The 16,023-nt window shown below is 51.0% G+C and overlaps 1 protein-coding gene across 1 annotated transcript in view; it reads right to left on the minus strand.

Moving 5' to 3' along the window:
- Positions 1 to 15,247, minus strand: part of EBF2 (EBF transcription factor 2) — a 191,984-nt gene extending 176,737 nt beyond the window's left edge. The window contains exons 1-6 of the mRNA XM_026007906.2: positions 14,516 to 15,247; positions 11,830 to 11,986; positions 10,715 to 10,778; positions 10,354 to 10,409; positions 9,772 to 9,845; positions 3,424 to 3,492 (exon numbers count right to left, since the gene is read on the minus strand). Coding sequence (XP_025863691.1) covers positions 3,424 to 3,492; positions 9,772 to 9,845; positions 10,354 to 10,409; positions 10,715 to 10,778; positions 11,830 to 11,986; positions 14,516 to 14,646 — 551 coding nt within the window. The 5' untranslated portion in view covers positions 14,647 to 15,247. The remainder of the gene's footprint in view (positions 1 to 3,423; positions 3,493 to 9,771; positions 9,846 to 10,353; positions 10,410 to 10,714; positions 10,779 to 11,829; positions 11,987 to 14,515) is intronic.
- Between the last annotated feature and the right edge of the window lie 776 nt (positions 15,248 to 16,023).

Genomic DNA, 16,023 nt, shown 5'->3' on the forward strand with positions numbered 1-16,023 from the left:
CTGGGGGTCTTTTTCTTTCCAATAGCAACTTTGGATTTTTAGACTAAAAATTAATAAACCTTACTGCCACTCTACCCATGCACACATTTGTACACAGAAGGAAGGCTCTGCTGGAGGCCCGTGATTCAGCAGCAAGTCCTGCTGGGCTGTGTGTTGGCCTGGCTTTTTGGAGAGGGGTGTGGCTGCACAAGAATTCATAAAAGCATGCTGAAAAGACAACTGAAGACAAAAATTAAATTTATGCTTTTAGGGAAATCAAGGCAGGGAATAATTTAGTAGGGAAAATAATCCTGGTCTGGGGCTAAGTCTTAGGAAATAAAAGAATCAAATCTCTACCGGGGGATGCCCTACATTAAAATCCAATGATTCTCAATGAAGGGACCAGTAGGTAGTAAAAGCTATTTTTCATATTTCAAGCAGCCTATTGGAAACTGAATATCTGCCCAGGATGTGGTCACATGGGCTATATGAAAAGTCAAATTGTTTTGTGTCAAGTCAAGTAAAAAGTCAAGTCAACAAGACAACACTGGTCGTCTCATCCCAATCAAAACCTCTGATTGCCCATTGATGAGAACAAGGGTATTTCTAGAATGAGGTTTTCCCTTCCCATTCTACTGTATGTCTTTGATTAATAGAAATGGAATTACAGCTGAGTGATTACTTGCTAATTCCAGTTCAGCAGGCAAAATCTTACAAAATGCTGGGTTAGCCAATAGAAACAATAGAAGGGATCCTTTGTGGTGAAAAGTTTGGGAACTACCCTTGTGGCTCCCCAACCCCTCCCCCAAACATGCACAATTCCAAGGGAATAAACAGGCTTCCCCGGAGCCAGAGTGGAGCGTGCCTGTTGTGTGAGAAAACTCAAAGAGAGACAGTGTAAATTAACTGCATCTGGTTAGATTGAGTGAGCAGGGGGAGGAGATAATTAGTTGGCATTATAGGAACAAGGGCAAAGAAGAGAGTTCTATATTTACTCAGAGGAAATCCAAAATAGACTACTTTGCACCCGTTTGGTGCTCATGGGGGATCTCAACAACTCCAAGTTGGCAGATGTTGAACACAGGGACTGGATACACAACTCAACCAAACCCCTGACTGACACAAACCACCCATCCCACTTCCAACAAATGGAAACCTGACCATTCATCTCTTTCTACTTCCCAATGAAGGGAAGGAGGCTAAGGTAAGCCCAAAAGATATCCAGAGGCAATATCTTCAAACAAAAGTCTTACAAGTGAGCAAGCAGAAAAAAATGCATCTGTTTCTAATGAAATGGGTTCTCTAAAAACCTAATGAGGGCCAATTTATCATACCCATTGGTGTGTATGTTTCCATGTGTAGATGTGCAACATTTCGAAAACAACACATATTTCAAGCGATGCAGAGACATCACTGGGCTGTTTTATTGTGCACAGAATAGTAAAAAAAATAAATGCCAGAGTCACATAAAGCTCTATAATATGCAACCAAGACATAATTTCCACCTTCTGAGAAGAATGTAAGTCATTCTACCACAAACAATGAAAGCATCTAATCTGAATATCTTCTCTCTCTGTAGATGCAAAAAGACTACCTTCTTTTGTATCTGCAACATTTGTTTCATATAGGGTGAAAGTGTGAATACGTCGGGCTTTATCCCTGGTTGCAGGCTACATGCAGTTTCTCAAAGTCAGAACTGCTCAGGGTGCAGTCATCAGGATGTGGGCTGATGAGAAGTAAGGTGCAGCTTAGCATTTACAGGCCGGCAACCATCTCTAAAGCTGGCTTATGGGGTATTTATGACAAAAGAAGATGTACTAGTCCTGAGGATGGAGGACCGTCTTGAAAGGGGAGTGGAAGTATGTGGAGAAGAGATGATCGGGGAGGTCAGTGTACACGTGGGAAAGGACTGGGTCTGCATCTAGGCTGTTCTCAAATGCTTCAGATTCCACCCCCAGAGGATCCTAAAGGCATCCTGGGAGGTTAGGAAATGGGGCCACGTGCAATCAACACATCCAACTCACATAAGCCAAGACAGACAGGGCCGGGAGAAGGAGGGAGGCTGTGGCATCAAGGAGCACGAGCTGAGGACAGGCGACTGTCCCAGTGCCAGCTCCGCTCCACCCAGCTGTGCAATCTGGGCAAGTCACGTCACCATTCCCCAGGTCAGTCTTCCTGTCTGTCAGGTGAGGAAGATGGCTGACCCCAGAGAGTTCTCCCAATTCTTTAACTGTAAGCTTCTATGTGCTTCCAGAGAAAAGAAAAACAAAAAACCAAAAAAGGAAATTCCAAACGGCTCCCTAAAACAGGTCTCACCTGAACCTCCTCCAATGGCAAAGGCACCCTACACATCCAAGAAACATTTTACATTTGGTTATCATCCTCTTGCAAGCATCTCAGAGAAGATTGCAAAGCTGCCCATGGATACTTTAGGAGCCTCCTGAAACTGAGAGTGGCAGGCAGTACCATCCAGTGGTACCACCAAAGAGCAGAGGGGCTGAGCACTTTGTCCAAGGTCAGAAGTGAGGACAGGATCAGGATTCCAGCCTCCTCATTCCTAGGGCTAGGCTATACTTTCCACAAAGAAACCAAGCTGGCTTTCTGGGAAGAATGCCAGAGGTTCCATTCTCCCAACTGAGAATTCATTGGAATATTGGAATAACAACTTTGGAGACTATGGTCTCTCCAATCCATTTCAGGACCTGGCTAGAAACACGAAAACCCAAAGAAAGAAGCAATAGGGAATTATTCCGTTTTTTAACGAAAGAGAAAAAATTAGGGGTGGGAATAGGGGATTTCTTAAAAATTACATGATTGCTGGAAGTTAATTTGGTATTTCTTCGTTGGTTTGTAAGTTCTGTTTCCAATCACAAAAACAGACAGCTGAGGATGCCTAAATCACATTTCAATGAATTAGCATCTTGTCCCAGAGAATCTTTCCCACTCTGAATATAACACAAGACCAGAATGCAATGCTCTGTGGTAGAATGGAATCTCCCTCAGTGCAAAAGAGAGCTTGTCGTAATCCCCTAAACTGTAATCTAAATTGATAGTCTTCAAACCCAACAGCAATCACTGAGAATGATAAAGGGGTTGCCGCTTAACTTAGGGTACACTGCCTCTTCCAAGAAACTTACTGAGACCCAGCTCTACCAGATAGGAGAACTGGCATCTTTTACCATCCACATACTCCTTATTAGGTTGACATCAGTGCACCTGGAAAAGAATCCCATCATAGATTTAGAGACACATGTTCAAAAAGGAAGATTCTGACTTCTTCCGAGAAAGGCCAACCAGAACAAGAAATCACATGTTGGACTAGCTTTGCCTTGAAGATAGCATGAAACCAACCTTATGGCAAATCCCAAGTGATCAGTAGTCAGCGCTGAGATTCATAAAGGAAAGAAACCAGGAATGATCGTTTCAATCACTTTGTCCCCCTACCTGTCTATGATGACGGGGTCTGAAGGAGTCTCATTTCGGTTCCCACAACTTTTCTTCTCGCAGCATCGACTGTAGATTGGGAAGGAACCAAAAGAGTATAAGAAATTTGGTAAAATCAAGAAAATACAATGAGCATCCAATGTAGAAGCATTCACAAAAATGATTATGTCCTAGGTAGCCTCTTAGCATTTAGCTGCTTGAGCTCAGAATTTATGACCATGTTTAAAAACAACACTAGGGCAGCCCAGGTAGTTCAGCGGTTTAGCGCCGCCTTCAGCCCAGGGCCTGATCCTGGAGACCTGGAATCGAGTCCCGTGTCAGACTCCATGCACGGAGCCTGCTTCTCCCTCTGCCTGTATCTCTGCCTCTCTCTCTCTCTCTCTCATAAATAAATAAAATCTTTAAAAATAAATAAATAAAATTAAAACAACACTGAACTCAAAGCCCAGAGATACTCCCTCAAATTCTCATTCTATGGCTCATAACTGGGTAATTTTCAGCAAATCACAACTTTCCCAGGAGGCATATTTGTATTCTGAACCATGGACGTTGAATTTTTCAATCTATAAGGCCACTTCCAGTTCCATGTTGAATGATTTTATGATTGCATCTTTTAGATCTTTGTTTCTTAATAAATATTTGAAGAAAGGAAGAGAAGGAAAATGTATAAAAATAAACCCCAAGTAGCTGCCTGGATTTATCAACCTTATTTACATAAAAACATGTTTCCAGAGAACTCACTGTACTTTATAAACAGTTATTTATCTATTTCTATCATTTTCTAAAGATAAAGGAGGAAGACCAGAACCATGGTATATACTGTAAAATAGGAAGAAAATGAGGCAGAGGGCTGTAAAATGATAATTCCAATAATTTTCACCAAGTCTAGAACAGAAATGGGACATCCTGTGTAAGGTCCATCATGAAGACTCTGCCTGCCAAGACTTCCACCTAGCAAAGTACTGGGTACCTGGTAGATGCTCAAGAAATGCTTGTGGAATTATCTGAGAAAGAGAGAGAAGAGGAAGCCCTACAGCAATTAGAGCAGATAGGAAGGACTCAGACCTGAACAGAGAAAAAAATGCTCCAATCCCAAGGTGTCTGAACAGAAGACCTAGACACAGATGTGACAAAAGCAAAGAAAGCTGGGTGATAGCGAAGCACTGGAAAATCACCTCCCCTCATTGCTGCCTGCTGCCACCAGGACCCCAGGCTTCTGAATACCTCCTGGCTCATTCAAGATGGTCTACCATCAACTGTAGTTGCTTAAGAATATAGCCTCGACATGGCATAGAAAGAAAAAAAAAAAGAAACATTACCATCCATACTTGTAGGAGAATATGCACCATAAACATTAGCAATAAGCAAACTATATGTAAGCACTGCCCTTCCCACAATCTGTTTGAGTTTGAGAGTGAAGCAATACAATGGAAAGATTGCCGAAGTGAGAATCCGGGTTCTGGCGTCCAACCCGACCCTGTCACTAAGCAGCTGCGTGAATTTAGTCAAATCTGTTTAACCCCTCTGGGCTTTGCCAACCTCATATATAAAATTAAAATATTGGACTAGATTCCCTCCCAGAGTCCCTTCTACGTTTAGGAAGCTGGTGAGGTGATGAGATCCCCGAGTTTTCTTTGGAAGTGATGAGAGAATAAGGAAAAGAGGGAGGCCATGTGGCTGCAGGGACCCCAAGGCCTATCACCAGCCCAGACACAGATTTGCTTTCTGGCTCTCTCCAGTCCATTTGCCCTCTCTGGTCCTCCACAGAATTAAAAACAAACAAATAAAGAAGCATTTTTAAAATATTTAAAGTTCATCTTCACCCCTATAGGGATGTGGGATTACCCGGTGAACCATTCCACCATTCTCAAAGAACGAGATATACATGAGAGATGCTAACCAAGTTTCACCAAATGAGCACTAAGACATTTGTAAGAAATTTAATCAAATTAGTAGGAAGTAAAAGAAAAACCATCTCAACTTTCTTAAATACCAGAGTTTGCCACCAGGGACTTTCTGAAATAATATTTTGCCTTTGAAATTATATTAGGTCTTAACTTTTAAAATTTCAATCCATCCCAAGATTAACACCAATAAAAATGCTGGCCAGCTGCTTTCCCCGCTTCCCAAAGCTCTTGCCTCTGTTCCCAACTCCCTACCACCACCCACTTCCCTCTCCTACCTTTCCTATTTCCGTTGCTTAGGTCAGCAGAATACCTTTGCAGCTCAGGCAAGCCTTTTTTTTTTTTCCTGAGCAACACAATTTCAAAAGCCCAGGCAGTCTAGTTACCTAAAGACCTTCTAGCTAGACTCCCCTTTGACATCATCAACATGTCAACCTAACCCAAATATGTGTGCGATGCCTGTACAATTTAATTACGAGAGCACATACTGTCAGGATGTGCCAATCTGTTTAGTTTGAGAAGGAATGATTCTGAAGAGGCCCAGTAAGTTTGCAAAATTGCTCAGCTAAATTCAGCTGCCTTCCATGGGGATTTTCTCTGAAGGAAAAGAAAAACAGATAAAAATGTAAGCCTGGTGCCAGTGTAATACAATTTGGAGAATCTCATCGGGGAAGGAAATGATATTCAAAGAAAAATGCAGAGGAACTTTAGGACTGTCTTCCGTTTTCCAACAGTAACATATTTAAGTATAATCTCCAGTGTTAATAGCACAGAAAAGACAACACTTGCTTGGTGGTTGGGCTGAAATAGTAAAGGTGTAAAAATAATAGAAGTGGACTGCATTTGCTCCATCTGAGCCCTTCTTACAATTTCTCTGGGTTAGGCAAAACTAATTCTTTTGCTTTCTTTTTTTTTTTTTTTTTTAAGATAAGTTCTCATCAAGATGTCCTAGTTATTTTTTTTTAATCTGGTTTCCTCAATGACATTCCATCCTCATGCCAGTAATATTAACCCAAGTGAAGGGAAGTAGAAAGTGGAAGATATTCATGAACTCACAGTCTCCAAACAACCGCTCTGGGATTAAATCTGCGGATAGTGGATGTGAAGGACTAGGGTCCTAAGTCACTCAGATAACAAACTTCCCTTTGCTGTAGAGACAAAGCCTGGACGACCCACTTCAGCTTCAGCTACTTTAGTGAAAAGGCTTTATAGGGTCATCTTCTAACAAGCAAGTCTCTAGGTCTGAAGTTCCTGGTAAGTGATTTTTTTTTTAAACGAACAAGACTGTAAAATAGGAAAGGAAGGGGGGAAAATAAACAAAGAGAAGAGGAAACTGAACTTGGCACCAGGTTGATTGTGTTCCTAACTCCCACGGAGAGGCTCAGAAGGGCTCTTGTTCCCTAATGAATGAAAATGCAGGTTACTTCTCCACTCTTCAGCTGGGTTTGGTTTATCTTTCTCTAATGCTTACTCAGAAGCTTTTCCCTGAAACACTCTTCAATTTGCCTACAGGCCTCTCCGGTCCTCCCCATCTCCTCACTAAGTCTTTAGGAGAAAGAAAGAGAAAAAAAATAAACCAAGTTGGGGATGAAGGCTGGCGGAATATGGAAAATTGCCTCCCGATCCTGTATCTTACCTGCATTTTTTGAAGAGGAAGAAAGAAGGGAGAGTAGGGGGTGGCTGAAGAAGAAAAAAGCCCCAGCCCTGGACACAGGGTGTCCAATCAGTCAAACTCCTGCTCAAGACAAGCGAATGTGCCCTTTCGCCTCCAAAATCGTTTTTAAAATTCAACCCTCAACTTTCAAAAATCTGTCTCTAATTTCAAACTCAAATAAGCGCACAGCATGGTGGCTTTTGTTTTGTTTTCTTCTCCCCAACTCCTCCCTGCGATTGCATAACAAAAGTGTCTAAATTCACACCATCTGGCCGATAAAGACACTGGCCCCACTGCCCGGCTGGCCCATCTGATTAGGGCCCTGTCTAGCCTGCGCCTTGTGGCGAAAAGTCACAGCTGTGGGGTTTGCTCGCGCTCAATACAACTCTGTTATTAGCCAGCTGTAGGCCTTGAGACGACTTCTGTTCAAATTATAATATCTTTTAACCCTCTGAGCATTGAGGGCACAGGGGTGGCTGGCAGCGACATAACAACTAGATTTCTCCTTGCTAATAATTGGCAAAATGAACTAAAGCAGGGAAGAGGAGTGCAGAGACAAGTGGGGAAGGAAAAAAGTTATTCCTAAAGAGATTTATTTTGTTCCCTGTGAAAGCTAAGAGCCAATTTATGTGGGTTTTTTTTTCCTAAGGATTACAGAACATAAAACATTCAGGGAAATATGCCCAGGTATACTCAAGAACACCATGCAAAGGGACCTAAGAGTAAGCAATAACCCCTGAGAACAGCGCATCTGATTCATCCCTCAATCACTGACTGCTCTCACTGACCCTCAAAATGTGGGAGAAGCAACTTTCTTCCCTTACTGGAGAACCAACCTGCTTTGACTGACAAGTTGAGATCTTCCCTTCTGGATACATCCAATATTTGCCATCATCCCAGCTATCTCCCAACACACACACACACACACACACACACACACACACACCTCCATACACAGTACCCATCCAATGGGTCATTTATTTACTCATAATTAATATTTGTTTTAAATTCTAGTTTTGGGAAGAAAATCGCAGAGCGTCTTCCTGGGTCTCAGATGCGGAGAAGTTACAGTACATTAAATTTTTATATTGTGTTACTAATGCAGACTAAACTAGAGGCTTTAAAAATTGATGCTGTTACTTAAACAGCATAAAATGAGGAGGATTTGATTGGGCTTAAAAATAAAAATGTCAGCCTTAACTACAGCTGAATGGGGCGTGCAAGTGTTATTTAAAGTGATAGGTATAATTCGTCAGACAAAGGGCCAGTTTGGGGGTTTGTTTTCTTTTCTTTTAAGAAGATAATCTCTCCAAACAAAGACATTTAAAAGTATAAAGAGGGACAAAAAAAAAAAAAAAAGGTCCTTGAATTAGCCAACCAAATCAAAGTGTTCTAACTATTTAATCTAGGTATTACATGCTAGTTCATCTTGGAATTCCATTTCCTTTCTGAACGAATCTATCAGGGGCCCTGGGATAGTGGAGCGTCTGTCTGCTGACTCCATCACCCACGGCCTCTCCCAGATTCTCAGGCAGCGAAGCTCCATTCCCCTCCGCTGAGGCCACTGGCTGAATTGAACTTTGCATTTGGCAAAGTTTGTTTTTCTAATACTTGGTCAAAACCAAAACAAACATGGCTGATTGTTATGGTTTCTTTCTGACTGCGTTGGGAGGGAGCTGGGGCTGCTGGGAGCTGCCCATAAAACAGTCCAAACTAAATCAGATGGCCTGCAATTACCCAAAACTAGCAAGTCTGGAGCTGGTCCACGTTCACTGGGGCAGTAGCAGAGGAAGGAAGGGCTGAGGTTTTCTCTCCACTCAGAGATTTGGGGAGGAAGAAAAACATGTGTGCAATAGACATTTAAGTAAAACAACCACCTCTTTCCAGAGTTTCCTTTTTTAGATCCTCTCTCGTTTGCTGGGGGAGTCCCCAATACTCAAGCATTTGTTGAAAGGGTGAATGACTAAGTGTATCGATAAATTTCCTCTAAGTTTTCATTCTCTTCTAGTCAAGCAGAAGAAAGGACTCAAAATGGATGATTGGTGTCCAGAAAGAAGATGGGGAAAGATGCAGGAATGTGAGTAGAGTGCACCTCTCACAATTCGATGCTCAGAGTCCAGTTGTGGCTCTGGATGCCCCCCCCCCATGGGGTCGTCTCCCTGCCTCTCCCACTGGTGGTCAACCGGACTGTTCTTTCTACCAGGTAGTTTCTCCTGACCTCAGGAACTCCCCTGACACTGGGAATTCTAGGAGAAGCAACATCCCCGGAGGAAGGAAACCCTCCCGCATCGCAGACAGGTGCCTCAGCGGTTTGGGGGGGTGCAGGGGAGGTCCACTCCCAGACTGCAAGTCTTTCCAGTGCTTCCGTACTCCACAAGTGTCCCCTCCAGGAAATCTACCCGGACCGGGTGGGACAGGCGGGAACCTAGCAGTCTGGACCTTGGGTGGAGACCCCAGACTTGGTGGGAGGGCTGCCCAGCCCCTCCTCACACTACCGGGGGCGGCTCGACAGACAACAGAGACTTTCCTCACAACGGAGGAAACTTCTAAGATACCAGGGGAGTGAAATCCTAAGTGATTCTGGATCTCCTTCTGGGGTTTTAACGGATATGCTGTAAGAATCTGGCCTTTAACGGGGAGTTCTAGAGGATCGGCCCGGGGTAAGGCCTCCCTCCCTGCAAGCCACCACTCCTGAAAGTCAATGCCAGGGACGCACGCACGCGAGAGCAGCGAGCACGGCCCACCTGCCCCGCTTTCCAGCAAAGCCCCGCAGGAAAAAGCGACACTTACCTGCACATCACTTCATGCGTCAGGAGAACTCGGCACATTTCCGGATTTTTATTTTGTCCCTCGTAAGCTATGGGCTGCAAAGGAGTTGGGGAGAGGGGAGGAGGCAGGGCAGGCAGGGAAGATGTGAGGGCAATGGAGAGACAAAGGAAAGGGAACTTCAGAACAAGCACAGAATCGGTTTTTCCCCCTCTGCCCACCACTGCATTAGGAGTTAGCACAGAACCAAGCTGTGGCCGGATTAACTCAAGCGAAAGAATAATAAAGAAGTTTGCCCTAGCGAGGACATATTTCCTGCAAAAGGGAACGTTTGGGGGGACGGGATCTCCCAACAATTGCTTCCTCTCTTCACCCCTTTGCTGCCCTACCCCCAACTCCAGCCTTAGAAAGAAACAGGACAAGGGAGGGGAAAGAGGGAAAAAATTGTTCTCCAGGTTGGACAACGTGCTAGTTGATGTGAAGACGCACGTGAAGTCTGACCCAGGAAACCAAGGTGGGGTGGGCAGGGGGCAGGGGCAGACGGCAGGGCAGCGGGGTTGGATGGGGGTGCCCAGGAGAAGAGGAGGCGGTGGACCGCCAGCTCACCTGCTTGGTGACCGAGTCGATGAGCCTGACGTACAGGTCCTGCTCCGTGCGGACGCCTGCGGGGCAGGGGGCAGGGGGCACGAGGTGAGGGCCACGGAGCCACTCTGGGCACCCCAAGCCCATCACTGCTGTGGGAGCGGAGGCCCAGGCAGCCGCTCCACGCTCCCGGCTGTGGGTAAGCACGCAGGCTGTGCGGTCCTGGGGGCAAAGACCACCCACCCGCCCCTCACCCTGACCGGGCCTCCCTCCCGCAGCCCTGCGCTCCTCAAGCCCCGAGGCTGCCCTCAGGCGACTGCGACAAGGTCAGATGCCCTCCTTGCAGGAGAAACGCGCAGGGCACCGGGCCCCACTAAGCTCTCACCATTGCTGTACAGGAGCTGTAACTTATAGTGGGTGCCGTTGTTGGTCTTCTCGTTGCCTTGTTCCTGAAAAGACAGGCAGCAGCGTTCGAATCCCTTGCCTCCCAGCACCCCCCACCCACCCGATGAAGGAAAAACCAGAGAGGCGCCCCACACCGCCTCCCGCCTCCAGCAGCCTTACCCGGCTGCTTTGAACAACCCCCTGCCCAGCCCCAGGTCAAAGGGCAGGACCGTCAGCCAACCAACCTCTGAAACTTGCTAAGGCTCGGACCACTTGACCCTCTCCAACCCCTCTGTCCCTGCCCCCTTAAGATTGTCCTCAGAAGTGTGACCCCCAGGGCCGGGACAATAGGACACTGTGCCAAGGCTACCTTTAAATAGGCCCCACCCCAACTCAACCGGCTCCATCCGTCCTTAAGAAGCCCCAAGAAGGATGCAGGGACCTGTCATTTGGAAGGGCAACGTTGGTTTGGCTCTATCCCACCAAGATTGGAGCCTCTAGGGCCATAAGCTCAGAGACCCAGGTCCCGATGCAAGAGGGACCTCAAGAAGCTCCTGCCCTAAAGCTCACATCCTACAGCTGAGGAGACTGAGGACCAGAGAGGGCAAGAGGCTTCCCTTTGGTCACATGTCCATTTCATCTGAGATCAAATCCAGTCCCCACACCCGAGCCTGGGTCAGGAGTGGGCACTGCACTGGGGAGCGAGAGTGGGAGTGAAGGCAATGGGGAAGGCGCTCCAGGACTGGGCTCTGGGTTTCCACCCTGCCTGCCTGCCGGCGCTGGCAGGTGCAAAATAATAAAATACAACCCGGAGAAGGGCATGCTCCGGTCTGAAGGACGTCTGCTCTGCAGTGCGTCCACGACCAGGCTCCGCTAACGACCCAGAGGCTGGGTGCGCAGAGCCGCCAGCTTCCCCGCAGCGCGGGGCGCGGGGAGTGGGGCCCCCGAGGCGGTGCCCGGAAATCGACTGATTCAGAGGCTGGGACGAGAAGCCTCGATTTATCATTCCTGATGATGTGAGTGGAAAAGTGTCGCGGGTGACAGATGGAATCTTTAAGTGCTTTGCAAGGAGCTAGTTATGAGGCCGTGGGGGCAAAGAGGGGGACCTCGGCTTACTTTGTCGTTCTCCACAAAGTCAACGAAGGCTGTGCGCTCAATCTCCACCGGCTGCCCCTGCCTGTCATAGAGCGCCAGAACGAAGTGAAAGAAGTTGGATTTCCTCAAGTTGGAGGGAGGCTGCTTCTCAAAGTGGGCCCGGGACAGGGCGACTCCGCTGCGCAGGAGGAGACATGGGGGACACCGGACAGAGGGAAGGAGAGAAAGACACCATGTTACCAACGTGCCCACACAGACACCGGGGAGGGTCAAGGGTCCTGGTCCCGGTCCAGAGTTCTGGGCCTCTCGGACCCTTTTGCAATTCGGCTTAAGGAGAGGGGACTCTGCAGAGGAGCTGCGGTGGCCACAGGGGCCGGCTGGCGTTGGCCGGGGAGGCGGCCGCCCCTGTCCACTGCCACCACCCGCTGTTTCAGCCTCCGGGGCGTCCCAGCGCCCTGCAGCTCAAGGTCTGGCCTTTAGTGGAGACCAAAGGATCCGGGCTGCGGACCAAAGCCCGTAGCGGTCCCTGAAGGAGGCAGCCCAAGTCTCAGCCGGTGGGGGCACCGCGATCTTCACCCTCAGGTAGGGCCGCCGGCTGGGTCAGGATTTGGAACGAGGCTCCCGGGTTAGGGCAATAAATGCCTTCTTACTTTGGAAGAAGTGACCCTTTTCTTCATCTTCATTGGAGTTACCTGTCCTAGTGCTACTCTGGATCTCTACAAAAGTTGGTGGGTGGGAACCCCCTGGGGGCGGGCGGGAGACCCAGAGCCCACGCCGCGGTCCTACAGGGGAGAGGCCTCACCTCCCGCTTCCCTCGGTCTTCCGAAAAGTTGAGCCCCAGACGGTGGCTGAGTGAAATCCCCGGGACCAAGGATCGCGGGCCACTGCGGAAGACGTGATCCTGGGGACCCCGCCCCCAGAATTGCTGCGCTTGGAGAAGCCAAAATGTTATTAAGAGGCAGAGAGCGTCCTCGCCTGGGGCCAGGGGGATCCCCGCCTAAGCTGCATCTCCCCGCGGCGCCAGCCAAACCCGCTGACCGCGAAACCCTTGTTGGAGGACCCGGGAGGCGCCCTCGAGCGTTTTGAGTGTCTGCACACACCTCCCTGCAGACCTGTCGCGGCCGGGGACAAACTAGCCGCCAGATCACATTTAACAGAAGTCTCGGGGCCCAGGCGAGTGCGCAGATGGCCAGTGCTGCCCCGCGGCGCTGCGATCTCTGGGCCTCGCACCCCAGGGCGCGAGCCCTTTTCCCTCTTTTGAACGGTGTAAAATTTTGGCTGCAAACAGCCACTCGGGCTGCCTATTCCAAATTTAACAATTATTTGATCGGGGTGAAGGAGGAAAGTAGGGATGGTGTCTTGAAGGTGCTTGGCCAAGGAAACGCGCCTCGGAGCCGGCTCTGCGAAGCTGCCTGGTTTCCCTCCGCCTGCGCCCTGCGAGTCCGCAGACCCCGGGCGGAGAGCCGCCCCTGCCTCGTGCCGTCTGCCGCGTGGGCAGAGGCGCGCCCCGGCCCCGGGCAGACGCGAGGGAGCCGTGGCCCGCCCCGGTCTCCTCTCCTCCACGGGTGGCGCCTGGTTCGCTCTACCCGGGACACCTGGAGACGCGGCCTGTCTGGGAAAGGAGTAATTTCTCTGCGTGATGTCAGGACTTGGAGGGAGATGGCTAGGAGAGCGGAGAGGAAGGCTGCAGTCGTGGGAACGAGTCCGTGGGCTCTTTGGGTGCGGGTTCGGGGGAGGGAGGCTGTCCCTTGAAGATGAGGACGCGGTGGCCACGCATCCCAGCCCGGGAGCGGCGATGAGGGCAGGAGACCAGAACGTCTTTGTGGGGTGCACCCTGCACAAGGCGCTTACTATCTCAGCACGCGGACGCTCGGAAACAAAGTCAACTTCAGTAACTAGCGGGGAAAAAAAAAAAAAAAACTAAAGGCTGCGGATCCCTGCGTTTGCGGCCCGTCTTCTCCTGGCCTTTCCGTCTTCTGCGACTCGTTCTACCGCGACTCCTGCGCCTTTGCTTTCCAGTCTCCCGGCTGCCCTCGCCCCCTCCTCCGTGCGCCTGGGCCACCGTCCTATGTGGGCGCCTGGACCCCCCAGCCTAGCGCCCTCCCCCGCCCCGGAGCTCCCGGCCGCGCTGCCTTCCCAGCAGCGGCTCCGGCCTCTCCCACTCCTCGCGTCGCCGCCGCCATCTGGCCGCGGGGCGTCTGGCCTTCGGGAATCACCCGGCGCGATGCGGGAGGAGAGGCGCCCGCGAGCGGCGTGGAGCAACCGAGGAGCGGCCGGGAAGCCGGTTCCCCCGCGGCCGCAGCTGCAGCTCGGGTCCTCGCGCTGCGCTCCCGGCCGGGCCCGCACCCGCGGACTGAGCGCAGAGCTGCCGGGCGTGGGATGCCACTTTGGTTAATTCTCTTCCCAAAGAGTGGTCTGTGCGGAAGGAGCGAGGGGGGGAGACACCCAGGCGGACCCAGGCAATTCGGAAACTCGAGTGTTGGCTGCGGGGTAAGTAAGTGTCCCCTGGACTGCAGCGACCTGCCTGCCCTAGGTCGAGCCCCAGCGCGCGCGCGGGGCCAGGGCGACAGATGGGGGGGTGGGGAGAGGGAGAGGGAGAGGGAGAGCGCAACGGAGAGAGAGGCGGTGAGAGCAAGAAAGGGACCGAGGAGAGACTTTAAGATAATAGCAACATAAGTGATCATTGCGAGGCCGTATGGTTGGTTACCTCTGAGCCGCGACATTGGCGTCCACCACGCCGACATTCCGGACCCAGGACCTGACCGAATCCATCTCGGCACCCAGCGACTTCTCTTTCAGAGCTGGTCCTCTTCCTAAAGTATCTTGAATCCCAAACATTTAAAAAGTCTGGTCTACTGTCGCTTTAAAAATACAGAGTTACAACACTGTCCCTACTGTTCCCAATGCTGTCACCGAACCGTCTCCTCCAAAGCAATCCAAGAAAAGGGATCAGGAGCCGAAGTTTGAGTCTCTCTTGGGCGGGCGGGGGGGTGGGGGGGCGGGTGGGAAGAGGAGATAACCCGTCCTTCGCTTCGCGCGGGAGGTGCGGACTGATGTCCTTAAAGTTTGCGTTTTATCCTCCGCAAGTTCAGATGCGCCGCCCCGGGGCCTCCGTCCTAGGTCGCTCGCATCCTTCCAGCGGCAGCGCTGCCTCCAGAAAGTGATCGCAATTTGGAAGCATCACCTGTTCTGGGAGAAACAGGACGAGATTGATGGCTGCCTAATCTCTCCCCTTCCTCCTGGTCCCCACCCCCCCACTCCCTGCTCCTCCCCACCGCACGAATTGAGGAGAAGAAGAAGAAAAAAAAAATCCCCAACAGGATCAGTTGTAAAAGGAAGGGGAAGACCCGGAGCCGAGAGGAGGCGGTGGCTGCGAGCACCGCGGAGCCGGGCTGCAGCCGCGCGCGGGCCCCATGAATGGGTTACTACGGCCGCGGCCGCGGGAGGCGGAGCCGCCGCCCGATAAGGAGCCTCATTTGCATGCGCGCTCGGGATTGGCCGGCGCCCGGCAGGCCGGGCCGACGTCCTCCGGCGGCGCGCGCCACGCTAGGCGTTGCCGGGAGCCCGGGAGGTGAAAGGGGACAGGAAGCCGTGGACGCCGCGTCCTTGCCCGCACCCCGAGTGCGCGCGCGGGCCGGGGCCCCCGGAGCCTGCACGCTGAGGCCGAGCCTTCCGGCGCCGCGGGTTGCGCTGTGCTCGCTCAGTCTGCCCGCGGGAGCAGCGAGCTGGCGCAGATCCTGCCTCTCGTTGCAGATTTTTGTAGCCTGCGGGGAGGCACCGTCATTCCCAGTCTTGGGGCTCGGATCCGCGTGCGCCTGTTTGCGTAGACGCGGAGAGGGCGACCCCTTGTACTTGTGTTTCGTGCAAACGATCCGCGGAGCAACCCAGGTCCCCGAAGTGCTCTCCCCACCCCACCCCACCCCCAAGTGTCCTGGAGTGTCACGGGGACACAGATGGGGCGTGCGGCTTACAAGTTGCTGGGAGAGGAGGAGGAGGCATGAATGAAGGCAGGCAGCAGGGGGAGGGGGGCGAGCCAGGCTCGAGGGTTCGGCCAATAAATGGAGCGTCGCGGGGGGAAACGATCCCGGGGCAGACACGAGCGGGAGTCGCCCCCCCCCCTCCCCCCCGGTGCAGAGAACCTGCTGACAGATCGTGGTCCCGGGAGCCCCCACCCCGCCCCCGCCCCTCCCGCTCCGGTCCCCGCAGCCCGGGGCG

This window comes from Vulpes vulpes, chromosome 9 (genome assembly GCF_048418805.1).
Source record: "Vulpes vulpes isolate BD-2025 chromosome 9, VulVul3, whole genome shotgun sequence".
Classification (NCBI taxonomy): Eukaryota; Metazoa; Chordata; class Mammalia; order Carnivora; family Canidae; genus Vulpes; species Vulpes vulpes.